The 20,025-nt window shown below is 43.7% G+C and overlaps 2 protein-coding genes across 5 annotated transcripts; both read right to left on the minus strand.

The window, feature by feature from the left end:
- Positions 1-359: 359 nt before the first annotated feature.
- Positions 360-12,179, minus strand: LOC117400900 (inositol polyphosphate 1-phosphatase). 4 transcript variants are annotated; one of them, XM_059011591.1, is made up of 6 exons: positions 11,972-12,179; positions 7,414-7,650; positions 6,600-6,660; positions 5,944-6,144; positions 4,352-4,526; positions 360-3,512 (listed from the first exon to the last, which is right to left on the minus strand). In XM_059011591.1, exons 2-6 carry the CDS (start codon positions 7,615-7,617, stop codon positions 3,026-3,028), a joined length of 1,128 nt encoding a protein of 375 aa, XP_058867574.1. In that variant the 5' UTR covers positions 7,618-7,650; positions 11,972-12,179; the 3' UTR covers positions 360-3,025. The 4 variants fall into 4 exon arrangements, with proteins under 4 accessions (XP_058867574.1, XP_058867573.1, XP_058867576.1 ...); XM_059011590.1 differs by having other exon boundaries at positions 7,414-7,653; positions 11,972-12,178; XM_059011593.1 differs by lacking the exon at positions 11,972-12,179 and adding an exon at positions 8,332-8,955.
- Positions 12,180-13,322: 1,143 nt separating this feature from the next.
- On the minus strand, positions 13,323-17,337 carry LOC131709308 (thiosulfate:glutathione sulfurtransferase-like). Its single transcript, XM_059011723.1, has 4 exons — positions 17,169-17,337; positions 16,920-17,048; positions 13,731-13,893; positions 13,323-13,435 (listed from the first exon to the last, which is right to left on the minus strand). The coding sequence occupies exons 1-4, from the start codon at positions 17,179-17,181 to the stop codon at positions 13,381-13,383; spliced, it is 360 nt and encodes a 119-aa protein (XP_058867706.1). The 5' UTR covers positions 17,182-17,337; the 3' UTR covers positions 13,323-13,380.
- Between the last annotated feature and the right edge of the window lie 2,688 nt (positions 17,338-20,025).

Here is a 20,025-nt window from a genome sequence, read left to right on the forward strand (position 1 = left end):
CTAAGGAAGAGTCTAACACCCCAAACTGTTCCGATTTTTGTTATTTTCCTGCAAGGATCCTGAAGCAACTCGCTTGTGTTGAATGAGTTTCTTCTGGTGCAGGAGACCTTCACCAGTCTTACTGATTATAAATGCTATGAAAAAATACCCTTAATCAAACACACGTTAACATAATGTGTGCCTCTTTCATACAGAACATGTGAGGTGTATGAAGTGATGGTATTACATGTTTGATTTACTGGAATTAGTTTGTTCGCTATAGTGTTTAACACAGAGGACCAGAATTCAGGAAAGATGAATACCACTGGAATGTGACTTCTCTGACACTAACAAACAATCACTACTGAAAGTTCACTGGCTCAGAATAACCGTTTATTTTTTATTACACTGTACAGCATAACCACTGACACTATAGGTCTTGTTTACAGGTCACCTAATGGCAGCACAAAATACAGAAATACATAAAAAAATAATAATAACATTACAACAGCACTTCAGAAGAATTATTAATGTCTAAAAATCTACACTTTTAAACTTTGATATATTTATATATAAATAAATAATTTAAAGAAAGGTGTTTTAACCACCAGCATCTACCCTCAACCCCACTCTCCCAAAATAAAAATACAGTACATATTATTCAGTTTACAATGACATTGTCTGAGGAATTAAGACACTCAGTGTGTAAACACAGCATAGCTGCTGGGCTGGAATGAACCCGAGTTTTAGCATAAATGTGTTTTAATGCTTTGTCAGGAAAGGTAATAAAACTCATTTTAAGGACAGTCTAAATCATTACTTAGAACTAAAAGTTGAAAACCAACAAATTGTAGCCATAAAACTGTTGAACAGACAAACCAAAACGTACTTGGGTCGTTCTCACCACGTCGATGTGCGCTTAGGAAGTCTGTCCCAGGGCAGTGGTGATAGTGGAATTCAGAATCTGGCCGTCAGCTAATGGTCACGTGATTGTGAAGCGCGTGATTTCAGGATGGAGTTGCGGTTTCAGGATGGGGTAGTGGTTTCAGGAAGGAGTTGCGGTTTCAGGATGGGGTAGTGGTTTCAGGAAGGAGTTGCGGTTTCAGGATGGGGTAGTGGTTTCAGGATGGAATTGCGGTTTCAGGATGGAGTAGTGGTTTCAGGATGGAATTGTGGTTTCAGGATGGGGTAGTGGTTTCAGGATGGAGTTATAGTTTCAGTTATTGTTATTTTTAGGATAGGAGTTGCGATCTCAGGATAAGGTTGCGGTGTCAGATGGAGTTATAAGAACATAAGAAAGTTTACAAACAAGAGGAGGCCATTCGGCCCATCTTGCTTGTTTGGTTGTTAGTAGCTTATTGATCCCAGAATCTCATCAAGCAGCTTCTTGAAGGATCCCAGGGTGTCAGCGTCAACAACATTACTGTCAGCTACAACAACATTATGGTTTCAGGAGGCGTGCGGTTTCAGATAGAGTAGCAGTTTCAGGAGGCGTGCGGTTTCAGGATGGAGTTGCAGTTTCAGGATGGAGTTGCGGTTTCAGAATGGGGTAGCGGTTTCAGGAAGTGTGCGGTTTCAGGATGGAGTAGCGGTTTCAGGAGGCGTGCGGTTTTAAATGGAGTAGCGGTTTCAGGAGGCGTGCGGTTTCAGGATGGAGTAGCGGTTTCAGGAGGTGTGTGGTTTCAGATGAAGTGCAGTTGCAATCCATTAACACAAATTAGATTTTATAACATATGAATAAATAGTTTGAAATACGGTGTACACGCAGCATGGTGTTACATTCACAATTCGAGCACCAGACATTATCAAATACAGTACTATTCATCTATTTTCACCTAATCGACCTGTACCTCATTTCCACTGCCCACGGCGAGCCTCCGAAATCTAAAGAGCGTTTCGGGGCTTTTCTCCAAACCTGGCCAACCTTGGAAATACTTTGTGTGTCAAAGGTCACTGGGGGATTGTGGGATTGTATTGTTTTGTTTTAAATAAACCGGCGGTAACAAATAAATGCACCCATCGGCTCATCCAAATAGAAAGGAAGCTGTTCGAAGGAGAGCACAGCCAGACAAGCAGCCAGGGTTTGTCATTGTGTTTATCATGAATAAAAAAAACAAAAAGCAATGTGGCTTCAGACTTGTGTCCTGAGTGCCGGAGCAGCGTCAGCACTGTTCAATTCAACAAAGTTTTCTGGCTTCGGTGAATACTCTAAAGCTTAAAGTAAAACAATGAAGAGAATGTCCCATGTGTGCTTTACCTATATGAAAGGAAATCAGCCACAATGGCAGTGATTTCCCTGCCGGTTTCTTCTCCACACGCACCTCCTGGCTACATGATGACACGCTTCCTTTGTTTGGCTATGTTGAGTATGAGATGCAAACCCTGAGCAGATCGCTGCGCTCAGCCACTCGGGCGAGACATCCTGACCGTGTCTAGTTCTATCATACTTGAGATCAATTTTCATAAATCCTAATATTCCAAAAATCTTTCAAACGTAACCATCCCATCAGTTTGGTATAACGACATTTGGCTACCAGCTCTCTTGGACCAAGAACCAGTTTCCCGCAAATATGACATTTTGAATCCTGTATTTAAAACATGATGAATAAGTTAATCCAGTACAGTCAGCACTCTTGTACATATCCACTTATTAAATAACTCTCTTCATTACAACAAGCATCCCAATATTTAGGGTTGGGGTTGGGTTAAAGGTTATATTGGAGTGAACAAAATAATTCCACACATCTTGTTTTCACTTCCGTTCGCTCGTCTCAAAGGAGCAGTTTAACAGACATTCTTTCCATTTTCAAACATGATATGTGGAACTACAAGAAGTTAAAGAAAGTGTATATTCCTCATTAAAACCATCTGCTCCACTTGCACTTCCTAGATGGGTATAATTCCACCCTGCAGGTGACCATGGAAGTGAAACCCTGACTGAAAGCATGGCTTTCCCAAGTGTAGCACCAGATACCAGGTTTTAAATCTGTTTTGTTAGCTGCACTTTAAACACAACCAAGCTCATTCCCAACCCCTGTACAAGCAGCTACTGCAGCACATTTCCAGACAGAGCACTGAGAATCTCTTTCAAACTCTGCTCAGAGAGGAAAGCCACCAAGCCCCCGTGGTTCGCCCACCTCTCCACCCCCTGCACCCCATCTCGTGGCTGGTGGTACTTCAGTTCGGGCAGACCCCCGTGGGGGTGACTCAGGCTGCTTGCCAGGTCTGCCACCCCTCCACCCAGGGAGCGCAGGATGGCGTGAGGGGCGCAGGAGTCCCATTTGAAGGTCGTGTTTTCAGAAAAGACATATGCGTCCACCAGGCCCAGAATTACACAGAGAAACTTATATCCGGCTCCTGAGGCGCGATACATCCTCCGGCCACACAGGGGCATCAGAGCCTGCTTAACCGTCTCCGTCTCACTGCTGCTCAGCACCACAGAGAGCTCCTTGTGAGGAGGGGGTGCCGGTCTAGCCAGCGATGATGCGCTCAGGCCCTGATAGGAGACTCCCCAATGGTACTGGCCCTGCCACCTGGAACAACAGGAAACAAACTTAAACAGTCTCCAAAACATCTGTTCACACCGCGGATAAAACAGGCTTCAAATTCCATGTTCTTGTCACTGTCCCCTTACCCTTTTCTGATGTTTGGAACACTCTTTTGTAACAAACAGTTTTTAGAAACACTAAAAGGAACACATTCGATTGCAATCCCTCTGAGTGGTTCTAATAGCAAACGAAGACTTCAACACTGGGGTTTCAGTTCAGTTCTACGGGGTCCCTCATCCTAAACCCATGCCCTTTAGCCCTGTGATTGGTGGAGTTTCTCTTCTCTGCCACAATGTCCTCTTTGCAGTGTGCTGTGGCACCCTGTGCATTGCTGGGCTACCTCGTATCGTATTAGTGACTGTAGCTTACAAAACATTTCCATAAATCTTCCCCATTTTGCACTACCATTAGCAACATTGGCCTCAAACATGCAGAAGTCTCTAGAGAGAGAGAGAGAATCACAATGAATCCTATTTCTTCAACTCAATGCTCACTGCACACTGTAGTTTGTAGGGGATGGTGTGAATGCTATCTCTTAACTCCTTGCTCGCTGCACACTGTGCAGTTTGTAGGGGATGGTGTGAATGCTATCTCTTAACTCCTTGCTCGCTGCACACTGTCCAGTGTAGGGGATGGTGTGAATGCTATCTCTTAACTCCATGCTCACTGCACACTGTGCAGTTTGTAGGGGATGGTGTGAATGCTATCTCTTAACTCCATGCTCACTGCACACTGTGCAGTTTGTAGGGGATGGTGTGAATGCTATCTCTTAACTCCGTGCTCGCTGCACACTGTCCAGTGTAGGGGATGGTGTGCTGCTGTACCTGAGTGATCCCGGGTCGCACTGATTGAAGGGCTGGTTGATCACCCCCATGATGGGCTCCCCACTCCCCCGATCGTACACTCCGATCAGGACCAGCGCTGACTGCAGGCCGGATGGGTACAGCCCCTTCTCTGGCTCTACATCCCCTCGCCCCTTAATGTACTGGCTGGTGGAGTCTGCAGAGACAAGAACATCACCACACTCGCAATAGCCATTCTAGGGAAAGAGTGTTTCTTAGAACTAGGCTCGCTCCTTTTCAACATTTACTTTTCAGGGGCTCAAAAAATACCGTAATAAATCACTCGCCTTTAGAGTCATCATTATATATTGAAACCTCATGAAAGCTGTTCATTGTGCACCGGGTGCAGGGCTTTGCTACTCAATGCCATCACTCTCAATGTATTATTTGTTTCTGATCAGCAGCTGAACAATACTGTCAGGGTGGAGATATCCAAGTGATGGAAAATCAGATGCAACGGGTGTCAATCATGCCTGATGGATTCCGGTATCTCCACCCCACTCAATCACAGCTCAGCTCAGCTCACCTCAGCTGGCCAGAAACCACTTATAAAGTGAAAGTGGTGGAATCTGCTGTGTGATAATCAGGATTCATGGATGTTCTAATGATGAACTCCAGTCAAACATGTACTCTAAATGGTGAGGCATTTATTACGGTATATTGTGAGCCCATAAAAGATTGAAATGGCAGAAACATCAGGTAAGGCTTGACTGCCGCAACATGTTTGTTGTGTTTCTGCCATTATTATTATTTTTTTCTTTAATAAAAAAAGTTATTTTATAAGGAGTGCTGGCTTCTTTCTACTTTTTGATGTTTTTTGAGTTTCAGCCCCACAGTCATTAAGGTTTGAGTTGAGCATGTTTTTTTGTTATTATTTTGTTAGTTACAATGTGTACTGAGAAACACTTTGCCCTGTTTATAAGTTTGGGGAAACAAGCAAGATACAACTTGTTTTACTGAAAACAATCAATTCCAATGAAATGTGTGGTGTCTTGTGCCTGGGGCCTCTACTAAGAGTGTATAGGGCCTGTCGCTTAGCAACCAGGCAAACACACCCACAGAGACAATGCCATCTCCAGAGTTTATATTAACACTTCAAGCACAGGTCATTCTGGCTGAACCAGACCATCTACCTACTGAGAGTCAAGTTGCTTCATAAAATCTTTTACATAAAGAACATTTACGAATGAGAGGCCAGTCGGCCAGTTGGCCAGTTAAGCTCATCCGGTTCCTAGTAGCTGACTGCTCTCAGAACTTTGTCAAGTCAGGTCTTGAAGGATCCCAGAGATTCAGCATCAACAGGACTGGGTACCCGTTCCATACCCTCACCACTCTGTGTGCAGAAGTGTCTGCTACCCTCTTCTAAGTCTATCTTCATATCCACCTGTGTCCTCCGGTCCTTGTGTCTGTGCTGCACTAAAGTATTGGGTTAGTGATGTCCTCCTTTTAAGATTTTGAATACCTCACTTAAGCTCTGTGTGGAGGCTGTGTGGTCTGGTAGTTAAGGAAAAGGGTTTGTAACCAGAGGTGAGTGTTTTGTATGTGCTGTGTGAGTGTGCTGAGTGTGCTCGTACCAATCGGGTCGATCCAGATGCCCATGCTGCTGGTAGGAATGGCCAGCTCGAGCCTCTCTGCAGCCGGGTCTCGGAGCTCAATCTCCTGGTGAATAGTCTGTGCCAGCAGCCCTGCAGCCTCCTTGTTGCCATCCAGAACCGAGCACAGCAGAGCGGCGGTGTCCGTCTCCGTGGAGCACACCTGCACCTCCACACGCCCTCCTGGAGACCAGACAGGGAGAGGGGTGAGGAAAGGGTCGACCGCATGGAAACACTACACGAACCATGAGGAGAAAGAACAGACAGGGAGAGGGGAGTGAGGAAAGAACCACATGGAAACACAAGCCAATAGTCAAGTGGAGAAGGACCAGACAGGGAGAGGGGAGTGAGGAAAGGGTCGGCCACCTCCACACGCCCTCCTGAGAGACCAGACGGGAGAGGGGAGTGAGGAAAGGGTCGGCCACCTCCACACGCCCTCCTGAGAGACCAGACGGGAGAGGGGAGTGAGGAAAGGGTCCACCACCTCCACACACCCTCCTGAGGGACCAGACGGGAGAGGGGAGTGAGGAAAGGGTCGACCACCTCCACACGCCCTTCTGAGAGACCAGACGGGAGAGGGGAGTGAAGAAAGGGTCCATCACATGGAAACACGAGCCAAGAGGAGAAGGAAGACTCACCCAGTTTGTTCTCAAACGTATTGGACTCCTCTCCATGGATGGCATGCAGGAGCTCTGGGAACTGAAAGCAGACACGGTTGTTATATTCATGGCATGTGGTTTGTACCACAGAGAATGAAACATCCAGGTACAGATTTATACACCAGCTGTCCATATATCTCAACATTGACTCCTTCAGTACTGCACAGCTTCACTTTTATAGCTACTATGAATCATTTTTTTGAATAAAAAAAAAAAATTGTCACCTCTGTAATTTATCTCCTGGGGATTGGTCCTGTACGCACAGCTGTGAAATCCCTGGGGATTGGACCTATTGACCCTATAGGCAGAGCTATGTCACACTTTACTTTTTTGCATATATCTCAAATTGCTTATCTGATTGTGCTGACACTTGGTATTAACAGTATTTAGTTATTGACAGTATCAGATCCTGGGGGTGTATGAGGGTGAGCACACATTTGCAAATGTTTGCATATGCCTGGAAAACATGGAAACCAGACGTGTCTATATGTCACACTTTAAGCTAAAAACACACTGTTCCACACGCTGTACATCTGTCATTTTAATAGACTTTACCAGGACACCTCATTTGCTTACCTAATGAAGATCTTAAATACTGTACCACTTATCCAATTTACATTAAAATATGAATTGCTATTTCTAATTACTGCATGTACTGTTCTGCATGTGCTATTGATATACATCTTGGTACTTGTCATCATTCTGACAGCTCTATTCTGACAGCTCCATTCTGACAGCTCCATTCTGACAGCTCTATTTTCATGCTTGTATTTTTATAAGTCATTAAGCAGACCTGCTTGCCGACATCGTGTCTCACTACTTCCTGTATGATGACGTCTGCCAGGGTTTTGAAGTCCTGGATGAACTTTTTGTTCTTGTCTGCTCCCGTCTTCTCTTGGATGAGCAGCTGGAACAGCGCCCCCTCCTGTCTGCACACTCGAGCAATGTTTGCAGCCTTCTCTGAGGCGCTAAGAAGCGCTCGCAACACCCCTGCCATCCAGGTGGAGAGGGAGAGAGGGAGGGTGCAAGACTGCTGAAACAGAAAAGAACAACTGCTAGAATCAAGCTGTCAAACTCCAATCAGAAAAACAAACCATACATCGCCCTAGATTAACAACAACCGAAATGACACTAATTAATGACACCTGCTCTAAAGCCACTGCTTCCTGATTAAACACTTCACAGGGTCGTGTGAGCCCCGCTCTCAAAATATTTCATATGAACAGCAGCAGATTTACCAATGAGAGGAGGCCATTCGGCCCATCAGTGCTCATTCAGTTCCAAGAAGCTGACTGATCTCAAAACGCTGTCAAGCCTGGTGATTCAGAATCAACAATATGGCTAGGCAGCCCATTCCACCCTCACCACCCTGTGCGACCCATTCAACCCTCACCACTCTGTGTGACCAAGTCCACCCCCTCACCACTCTCTGTGTGACCCATTCCACCCCCTCCACTCTCTGTGTGACCCATTCCACCCTCACCACTCTGTGTGACCCACTCCACCCTCACCACTCTGTGTGACCCACTCCACCCTCACCACTCTGTGCGACCCATTCAACCCTCACCACTCTGTGTGACCAAGTCCACCCCCTCACCACTCTCTGTGTGACCCATTCCACCTCCTCCACTCTCTGTGTGAAGAAATGTCTCTTAATATCAGGTCTTGAGCCTTATTGACTTATTAGGCCCTTTCACACTGGCGCCCCTACCTGGGTCTCAACCCGGGTTCTGGCTACCCGGATCACAATCCTGCGGATTGTGAAACCGCCACCTCAGTATGTGGGTCGACACGCTGTGACCCGGGTCGAGCGAGACAAAATGCTTGACGGCCGTTTGCGAGCCGACGCAATAACAAACAGCCATGCCTGTGCGAAGGTTTCACTTCCACAAGGAACATTTCTGTTTATTCTGTTTAGCCATATTTCTGTTGACTGAGACACAGCATGAGCCAGATTGCAGCAGGAATGAAGAAAAATTTGCTCTCATCAACATCTGGGCCGACGGTTCAATCCAGAGAAGCTGAACAGATGGAAGATGTGAAGCTTGCTGCTTCTGGGGCATTGCGTACTGTCTTCTGTAATGCAGGTCGACCCTGCTTCTTCAAAAAGCATTCCTGTAAGAATGAGAGATCAACGAGCAGCACGGGTTCAATCCTGTAAGAATGAGAGATCGACGAGCAGCACGGGTTCAATCCTGTAAGAATGAGAGATCGACGAGCAGCACAGGTTCAATGCTGTAAGAATGAGATTGACAGGAGCACAGGTTCAATCCTGTCTACCTGAATCATTCTTGCAAGCAACTACCGATGACTGAATATTCTTTCTCTACAATTGCTGAGAATTGTAGCAACTTCTACACCAATTGGATGTGAGCCGGTCTGATTGAAAACAGGAATGCTGCTGTAACTGGGGTGAGCCGGTCTGACTTAAAACAGGAATGCTGCTGTAACTGGGGTGAGCCGGTCTGATTGAAAACAGGAATGCTGCTGTACACAGTCGACATGCATTTGTTGCATCAGGTTTTGCTTCTCATCAGGTTTTGCTTCTTGTTGTGCTGCGCATGCTCGCCACTGTTTTACTTCTCTTCTTCCGATTACTGTGTCAGAAAAAGCTCCCGGCTTCAATCGTTTTCATGTATTGGTATTCAGTAAGTGGAAATGGATGACAGTGTGTGAATACTACAAATCACACATTAAATGTCACTCACATGCAAAATTCGATCTTTTGATTTGTAGAATGCACATTACGTAAACAAAAGCTGTTATTATAACCCGCTAGCACATCGTTATATGTATAGTAACTCTACATGGCGCCGCTGCCGTGTGTGGAGCAGGTATAGTATCCAAAGCAGGGTAAAATATGTGCTGAGTACCTAGTGTACAAGACAGTGTAAGAGAAGTGCTATGGTAGAACATGTTTGAATCATACAAAATATCCACTAACTAATAATTTTAATTTAAAAAACTGAACACTGTCCGCCCCTCCCGCCTCCAGCTCGTGTTATCCAGAGGCAAACCTTTAATTTCTTCATTCACCGTCTTGACAGCAAAACGTTGTGTAGCGTAAGCTATATTGAAAGAAATGTCTTGAAACCCCTCTGCTGTTTGGGATTTTTTTGTTAAATGCCCAGACGACCAAAAACAAAAAGTTGAATGTAAACTGTGCAAGCGACTCGTATCATGGAGGCATAACCAATCTCATATTATTATTAGTATTATTAATATTTTTAGTAGTAGTAAAATGTGACTGAAAACCTGCTTGAAACGGTGACTGTTAAATAAAGCTTTGTTTTGCCTCAATGACAGCAGCATCAATTATGTGTAAATAAACAATGTGTATTTTTATTTAAATTATAAAAACATGATTACTGTTCTGTATAACATATTTTTAAACTACATGTGACTTTTATTCCATTTATATGGATTACCTGTAAAATAGGATTTTCAATTAAATATAAACAAGTAGCTATGGTGATGTCACCAGTAAATTATGCAAATGAGCACCATTGAAGGTTCGAACCTTCGAAGGTCAAAACGTACCCTTCGTTGCAGCCCTAGTTAGGTTATAGCTAAGACATTCGAATTAAAATCAAGAGAAGTTATATTAAAATTATACAATGCACTGGTACGACCACACCTAGAATACTGTGTTCAGTTCTGGTCCCCATATCATAAGAAAGACATTGAGGCATTGGAGAGAGTACAGAGGAGAGCAACACGATTCATTCCAGGATTGAAGGGCATGTCAAATGAACATAGACTGAAAGAGCTGAATCTGTACAGCCTAGAAAGAAGGAGAGTCAGAGGCATCTTAATAGAGGTATTTCAAATTGTCAAGGGGTTTAACAAAGTAACTGCTGAGAAATATTTCACAGGTCACAGAGAACAGAACCAGGGGTCACAGGTGGAAGCTGAAGAAGGGCATATTCAGAACCGAGGGGAAAAGGAGCTTTTTCACAGAAAGGAGGGTGAACCATTGGAACAGGCTGCCGGACAGAGCTGTTGAAGCAGACTATCAGATCCTTCAAGAACAGACTGGATGCTGTCATGAACAATACTGTATAACCCTCTCTGTGACCATAAGACCTTTAGCTAGCTGCCTGGTGGAAGGGCGGTCCGTTTAGCCACGGATTCCCAGAGGTTTCATTTCCTCTACTAACCTGTTTTTTTTTTTCCTCTCCTGAGTGCTAACGGACCACGCTTGCATCAAAGCGAGCGAGCACAGGTGGGCTGAATGGCCTTTTCTAGTTCTAGAATTTATGTTGTTATGAAAATATGTAATTTATTACCATATTTTTTCATTGCACAAAGAAGGGTTAGTAAGTGCTCCAAAAAGGAGCAAGGTGTTTATTTTTATTTTTGTTGTGTTTATTAAAAATAGCGCGTTAGCGCTTTGAAAAATCAATTTCTTGTGTCTGGGTCAGTATTTTTAAAGGGGCAACAAACCGAATATTGTATATAGAACTTAATGGCTGCCAGTAAAGATTCAATATATGTTGGTACCATCCATGTTTGGACACAACAGCATTGTTATTAGCTCATCATAAACAATTTGTAAATCAGTAATAATTTCTACTTTACTAACAATTTCTAAATTCACATATCTTAGTCATTTTGACAACCAATTCTGATTCTGTAAAGCCTTACAAACTCAGGCTGAGAATTGATCTGAATTTGTACATGCAGAGAGTTTACGAAGATCAGTAGATCTTTTATTGTACCTTTAGCTTTATGCAGCGAATTCACTCTGTCATGTGACTTCCTGTCAGCAGAAATGTCATCGGGAACCAGGGCAGGTTGCATGTCCACTGCTTCATTTGAAATGTGCAATAGCTTTGTGGAATTTATTTTAAAGAGGACATTTTTTTTAAAGGGAACTTGTAATTCCACATAGTTCTAGGTTTTTCATTGATATTTGTTTGTATTGAATGTGTGTGAAATCCTGACATTTGTTTGAACTGCCAAGAATCTACAAAAGTGCCCTGGAACTAACATTATAGCGCTTTACATAGACACAAACATTGACAAATATTGAAAAACATAACAATAAGCAATACAAGTGAACGAAAAAAACTCAAACCGCATTCTACGAGTTTAGTATGAGGTACGGCACTGCATACTGGCTTACTGTTTGAAATAGATCATACAAATTGCAACGCAGGGTTTACCTCAGTAAGCGTATGTGTGTATATATATAAATAAATATTATTTGAAAGCACATTCCTTGCTTATTTGAAATCGTTTTTTAAACGCTCAGAGTCGTGGTGGAAATATCATACATATCCGTGTTTCGAGCTGAAGAATAACATCTTTTTAAAAATGAATTTGTATATCTGTATAAGAAGCCTTACCTTTGTAAGTTTAACGTCGTACTCAGAGTAAAGTCCGCTTAGTGTCTGTCCGTGTGTCACGCCTGGACTCTAGAAAGCTGCAGCCGCTTCCTGTAAGCGGAATGTTTAAATTGTGCCGGTGGGCGTGTCCGCCAGAGGATACATTTCACAGGACCCCCCGCGCAGGGAGCCGCACGCAGCGTGTCATGTTTCACACACACACACACACACACACACACACACACACACACAGAGACACACACACACACACCACACACACACACAGAGACACACACACACAGACACACACACACACACACACTGACTCACACACACACACACACACACACACACACACACACTGACTCACACACACACACACACACACACACACACACACACACACACACCACACACACACACAGAGACACACACACACAGACACACACACACACACACACTGACTCACACACACACACACACACACACACACACACAGACTCACACACACACACACACACACACACACACACACACACACACACACAGCTGCTTAACTCCGACACTGCCGACAATTGACTGCAGTTGATTCTATTGTAATTCCCCGAGAGCGGCGCTGGTGTGAGCTGCTGTTTGACTGGTTTTCAGCCGTCCGTACTGGTTCATGAGACTTGGTTAAGATGGACCTAGAAAAATAGGTCTATTAAAACAACGTTCACTGTTAATTAAGTATAAAATCCTGTGAAACAAATAGAAGGTTTAGCTGTAAATTGGTGGCTGTACAGTACTGAAACGCAGCACGGTATCAAACAATGCCTTGTATGTGTCAGCATGCTTTTTTTTTTAATTATTACAATGCTGTACTGTGTAATAGGTTGCAAACTGAGAAATGTATTTATGTTTTTAATGTACTGTATTTGAGTTCCACGACAAACAGGAATATGTGTTCTGTGTTACAGTATGTCAGATTACTGTACCTTCTGACAAAGGCAACGCTGCACTGGTCTAATGTAAAATCTGATTCAGCATCTATCTGCTGCCATCAAAACCCTGCGACTCGTCACATACTTGCACGGCTGGCTTATGTTGCTTTGACATTCCGGTAACAGGATGAACAATGCTCTCAAGGTTCGTCACTTCTTGATTTATAGCCATATAGCTCTACCAATCTCGGATGAGCTTTTCAATAACTTAAGTTAGATACTGTTATACCAATTTTCATGAATGGTTCATACGTACAGTACAGACACGTGACTGCCTCCACTTTCCAGAGGTTTTCATCAAAAACGATTTGATCAAATGTTTGTGACGTGACCATTATGTTAGCCACTACAGGGAGACAGAGATCGTATAAAAATGACCAGTTGGACAGTTTTCAAAATAACTTGTTTATTTTGTTATTAACAGATAACTGTGTTCGGTTTTTTGCTTCATTTTGTTGATTTTTCTGCCCATTCTTTAAACCCGCCGGCGTAGTTACAAGCTCTGAGGAGAGAAAAAAAAAAACATTTTCTGTGTAAAAAAGTCCCTCCTATGTTCTGTTCTGAATGCCCCTTTATCTAAGCATGGTAAAGCATAGGTAAGCATTGTAAAGCCTAGGGATATGTAAAGCATAGTACACTATGGTGAATACATAGTACAACCATGGAAAAAAGAATGGGAAAACGCTAACTTACAGTGTAAAAATACTGTAATAATGCTACAAAAACGCTGTAAGAATAACAGTTCAACTAATACTAGATTAGAGAATTGACAGCAGGTTCTGTTTTATAGATGCTACCTGCTGTATCCTAGCGACAGGGCAGTTTCTGTGGCAATGTTTCCACGGCGACCCATCTGACAGTGGAAGACAAGGTGGGGGGCATCCTTAGGGGGCTTCTCCACTCCGTATTTAGCACTGAATGAGGCCGGGTCCAAAGACAGAGCGCTCTGCACAGCGTCCACTGCAGGGCAGGAGGGGAATTGCAGCAGAGATTAGTCACACAGAGACGAGTCATCAACCACAGTGATATGAGTTTATAAAACATGACAAAGACTTGAAATATAAAGAGAAGCAGTGGCGACGCATAGGGGGGGGCACGCCTGGTCACGTGCCCCCCAGATTTCTGCCAGGCAGTGGCTTAGCCACTGTGTTAGGATCGTTCACACTTAAACATGTGTAAGAAATTGAAATATTGTTATATTTTTCGCTTCCCATTATAGTCTACCTGTGTGTACACACAGGACGCGGAGCGGACGCAGCACGGGCAGCGCTGATTTTTCTTTTCGTTCACGGAGCGAACTTTTTATTTACCGCGTTGCTATCAACCTATGAGAATACATAAGCAAGCTGTACTTGCTCAACCCCAAACACAGATGCATGAAACATACAGGCTATGATTACTGTATATGCTATGTAGCCTAGCTACTACACACATAGATGTGGAAGAGGACATCTACTATGTAATGAGTAGCCTATGTATTTACATAGAATGCACTCGCCTCATGACATATCTTATTGCCAGCTGACCTCTCCAGCAGCCAGCCTACTAATAAGATTATCATTTTTCACGGATTGTGCAGCCAGCTTCATCAAGGGACGGTAACCAAGTCCATCCAGGTCTTGGAGATGGAGTGGTAAATGCACAACCTATTATTAATTGAATAGCTAAAGAAATAAATTAGAATGAAAACAGTTCTGGACGCTGCTGAGAGAAAACCGGCAAAACTGTTTCAATTCCTGAGTTCGGTTACCTACTTGTTTTCGTTCTGATTATTTGTTTAGGCTACAGCGTGTCCGTCAGCTCAACTAGCGAATGTCAGTGCAGTGTGATACCAAAAAAAAAAATGAGTGGTTGGATTTGCTGTCAATCAACCCAAGTTTTTTTGTTGGATCAGTACATGTTTTTGTTTTTAAAGGAGCTGTAGTTATACAATGTAGTTAATGCAACTGTGTGCACAAGTCCCTCCTCCCCCGAACCTCCAGAAGATTAGGTAGCATCGGCAGTCCTGCGTCAGTCAAAAAGTAATTACATTAGTCAGGATTTGTGAAATTAAATAAAATGGTTTGCTTTGCTTTGAACACCAAATATGAAATGAATAAACATAAGTACGAATGAAATTATAAATAATTATTTTTATTTATTATCATAATGTGAAATTGAAATCTGATGCGCATGTTAAAAGTTCAAGTCCTTTGCTTTGTATTTCCTTTTTTTGTTTGTAATCGGAAGTGTTCTAAACGGAATCTTTTTTTTTTTTGCACAACAGTGTATTTGGTTATTGGATCTTCTGTTAAAAAAAAAAAAAAGTTCTTTATTTTTCGAAAATAAAACGTCAATGCACTAATAAGAAATCAGGTTGCCAATTTCACCACTGTGACTATTCACCTTAAAAAAGTTACCATTGCCACCCTCTCCCGAAAAAAAATCCTGGCTACGCCACTGTTGTCAGGGTTTATTATTTAAAAATGCGCAGTTTATTTCAAACTTTCAAAACATAATAACATAACAAAGAGTGTCTAAGACCCTTCACCGTTATATTTGTTCTCGTGTGAGACACTCACTTTTTCAGTCAGCGAAAATATGTGCTAACGGAGTGAATTTGAGCCCTGTTAAAATGGCAAAAAGACAGCTACGTTTGGAGTTTTTCTACAACAAAAAAGCTAAACCACCAACACCAGAGATATCAACAGAAACCGAACCTGACTCTTCTGTAGTGCAGAATGTTACGAACAGCACAAGAGTGTGACGATCCTTCCATTTCAAACGCTCAGGTTAGTGCAGGTGTAGCTGTCTGTCGATAAGAGACTCTTGCCTGTTAAGTTGTTTGCAGCTATCTTGTGACAATCTGGCGTAGAACTGTTTGTGATGATAATGTGGTAACGTTAGAAAGCTAGCTTAATGTTTACATAAAAATGGTTAAAATCGGGCATCGGGTTTGAGTACGTTTTTTTTTTGGGGGGGGGGGGGGGGGGGAGGGGCTGTGCACCACCAGTTTTTCAAGCCATGAGTCGCCAATGAAGAGAAGTATGACGTTTATAACTTAGACTGCGGAGGAAGGCCCGCACCTCCAACACATGACTGCACACGCTGTGATGTGACCTGTCAGAGCAAAATCAATCGACCTGACCCCATTTACTCGCACGCCCTCCGCCTGTGTGTGGGTTGCCTCGCCCTGTGTGATGCGCCTGCCGGCGTTAACCGAGACCGCTAGTATAATACTTTAAACAGCTTTACATTTTACGGTGAGCACTACCTTTATCATGGCTACACCAAAAAAATGCCAAAATAAGTGACAAAATAACCTCCACAATATTAGTGATATGAGGTAAAGCGTACTGCAGAGCAGTGCCGCTCTAAAATAAATTCCCTTGTGAAAAAACAACATGAATTCCCAAAGCCGTGACGCAAGCCCGTTGTCTTCGCAACCTCATGCTTTTAAAGACGGTTAATTGTTTTCGCCTTTTTGTTCGTCTCACCCTTTGGAGTTCTGCCCGTCTCTTAATAATGATTTAACACCAAAACAAAACACTGTACAGGGACAGGACGGCAAAACATGCTGTATTACACAACAACGGATCCATTTCTAACAGATGTGACAGCGGTCGTCATGGAAACGAGTTCAGCACCCGAACTCTGTCGATTTAAATATACATGAATGTGGACAGAAAGTGGTTTGGTGCCGGTATATTCTACACCGAAACAAACTGTATCGAGTGTGAACAGGGTTTATTCTCTTCCTGATCTCAATAAACGAATACGACACACGTCAGCCCCTAACATAGACATCACAAAGGACCAACCCGAGCTATCTCTATATTTCCATGCATGTTTTTAAACAGCACAGAGAACCGCCTCGAACCCTGCCTGCACATTGCCCGAGGCGCATCTCTGCGGCTGTGACTCATGTTCATGGTCCTAAACCAATCCTTCTGATTAGTTCTGCACACGGCTGGGTGGTTTGTATTGGACAGAATGACGAGGAGAACCTGGAATGTTGACTGATCCGGGGATCTTCCCCTTCGCCACTTCCTCTGGAGTGCGCACGTCAATCACAGTCAGGTCCGGAGTGCCGTTCTGAAGCAGAGTCTGCAGGTCAGCATAGGAGATCACCTTATCTGTGACATTCAAGCAAACATTCAGGGCTTTTTCTGTAATTCAGTTTTAGAAAACTGTTGCAACAGCTCTGTGTATATGTAATAAAACGCTATTGTTCAACTAGAGAGAGCAGCACCTACCTGATTCAGTCATTGCAGGTAGAGTGTAGTGCAGGAAGAGCAACTTTCCTTTCTGTGCTGTCTGATTCAGATACTCTGTGTGTTTGCCAACCACAGTGTGAAATTGTGAAAGCTAAACCGTGCCTCTCAAAGGAGACTGCTGCCTTATTACCGGTGAGGTTTTGAAATCAACAACTGCTAGGGCTCGTCTCACAACTAGTAACCACCGTGACACACACCTCTTAGTTAAAACTTTTTTTTTTTTGTTAATTAGAATGCCATTTTTTAAATAAAAATGAGGAAAGGGTCTGTATTCACAAAACACCTTTTCAGCAATTTAATATATCGGTCTTAGCAACAACAACAAAAAATAAGACATTTGCTAAAATCCCCCAGTGCTATTAAACACTAAACGAATAGTGCTAGCATTTTCAAATACTAAACTTAATTAGTTAAGTGACAAAGTCTTCATCGAAAAACAATTCTAGTTGAAAAGTTGGTCAGTTTCTTTAGTATTTCTAGAAGAAAACCATGCTCATTTGTATAATTAGCATCATGACTAGTAAAAACTTTAACCCTCAATTTTAGAATGAAAAATGTATTCACTATAATCTGCAAGGGAAAGCTAATCTACTGTTCTGTGAGCGTGTGGTAATTTGCCCTCGATCCCTACCTGTTCCCCCAGACTCAGAGTGACGCTGCATAATTTTGAAGAGCCGGAGTACAATAGCATTCTTGAGAAAACCAGTAAAACCAGCACAGGAAAAACAAACCCATAGGGATTTATTTTCTACCCTTAATTAGCTGAAATCTATACTTTTAATATACTGACTGGCCAAAAAGTTGTACAATATAAAATAAGAAAATCTTCTCTGCAACAAGTGTAAATGTATGTGGTCACGTGATTTGTCATGTGATTAGCCCCAGTTATATTAGAATGTCGAATTACATCCACGCACATCTCAGGAGAGGCCCGAGGGCGTCCTCTGAACCCCAAGCCAATCTCCACCCTGGAGATCCTCAGTGGATGTGTCTGCTTGCACCCGGTGCCTGGCTAGTAAGGTTCACTGCAGTGCAATGAGGAGAAACAGTCCCTGCGGTTTGGCCTCCCTAACCTTGCGCCAGAGTCAAGCTCCCTATGAAATCCCTAGGAAAGACCGGTGACTTCACACAGCCAGGAACCTGCGCTCCCCTGACTGTGTGACTCACCCTGCACACCACGCGGCCGTGCCTTTACCAGGGGAGACCCTCGGGGACACCTGCGCTCCCCTGACTATGTGACTCACCCTGCACACCACGCGGCCGTGCCTTTACCAGGGGAGACCCTCGGGGACCCCTGCGCTCCCCTGACTGTGTGACTCACCCTGCACACCACACAGCCGTGCCTTTACCAGGGGAGACCCTCTGGGACACCTGCGCTCCCCTGACTGTGTGACTCACCCTGCACACCACGCGGCCGTGCCTTTACCAGGGGAGACCCTCGGGGACCCCTGCTCTCCCCTGACTGTGTGACTCACCCTGCACACCACGCGGCCGTGCCTTTACCAGGGGAGACCCTCGGGGACCCCTGCGCTCCCCTGACTGTGTGACTCACCCTGCACACCACACGGCCGTGCCTTTACCAGGGGAGACCTTCGGGGACCCCACACCAGCTATATATAAGCTGGGTGAGAATTGTGTGGAAATATTCAGCAAGATCTCAGTGGCTGTACAATGGCATGATAGCGTGTGCTTGTGTAACTCAGTGTCTCAATGTAGCGTGTGCTTGTGTAACTCAGTGTCTCAATGTAGCGTGTGCTTGTGTAACTCAGTGTCTCAATGTAGCGTGTGCTTGTGTAACTCAGTGTGTCAATGTAGTGTGTGCTTGTGTAACTCAGTGTCTCAATGTAGTGTGTGCTTGTGTAACTCAGTGTCTCAATGTAGCGTGTGCTTGTGTAACTCAGTGTCTCAATGTAGCGTGTGCTTGTGTAACTCAGTGTCTCAATGTAGCGTGTGCTTGTGTAACTCAGTGTGTCAATGTAGCGTGTGCTTGTGTAACTCAGTGTCTCAATGTAGCGTGTGCTTGTGTAACTCAGTGTCTCAATGTAGCGTGTGCTTGTGTAACTCAGTGTGTCAATGTAGCGTGTGCTTGTGTAACTCAGTGTGTCAATGTAGCGTGTGCTTGTGTAACTCAGTGTGTCAATGTAGCGTGTGCTTGTGTAACTCAGTGTGTCAATGTAGTGTGTGCTTGTGTAACTCAGTGTCTCAATGTAGCGTGTGCTTGTGTAACTCAGTGTGTCAATGTAGTGTGTGCTTGTGTAACTCAGTGTCTCAATGTAGCGTGTGCTTGTGTAACTCAGTGTGTCAATGTAGCGTGTGCTTGTGTAACTCAGTGTCTCAATGAAGTGTCAATGAGTGCAGAGAGCCAGAAAGAAACTCCAGCTCCTAATGACCATAGAGGTGTGCAGTTCAGTGTGACAAGCAACACACCAGAACACAGAAACCGGGGACACTGGACACTGCGGAGACAATGTGCAGCACTGCATGAATTGATATTCAATCAGCCCCACACGAATAGTAATTATACAACAACCACACATTACTCTCCTGTTGTTTGGAAGTCTACCATTATTACCCAGCAGCATGTAAAGCACAGCTCAGACAACACTAATTAATGACACCTGCTGCCATGGGCGCTCACTAAAACTGTTTTTTCAGTCGACTACAATAATTATTAGAGACAAAGGTAAAAAGTTGTAGTTCTACAGTAATAATGGCACTCCCTCGTTCAAATGATTTATCCTTTAAATATATATATGAGTACAAATATATCTTGAGTATAAATACATAGCACTTTCTATATGCTGGGCCTTTAGTTTCATGTTTAGCTAAAAGCTGA

Source organism: Acipenser ruthenus, chromosome 42 (assembly GCF_902713425.1).
Source record: "Acipenser ruthenus chromosome 42, fAciRut3.2 maternal haplotype, whole genome shotgun sequence".
In the NCBI taxonomy this organism is placed as follows: Eukaryota; Metazoa; Chordata; class Actinopteri; order Acipenseriformes; family Acipenseridae; genus Acipenser; species Acipenser ruthenus.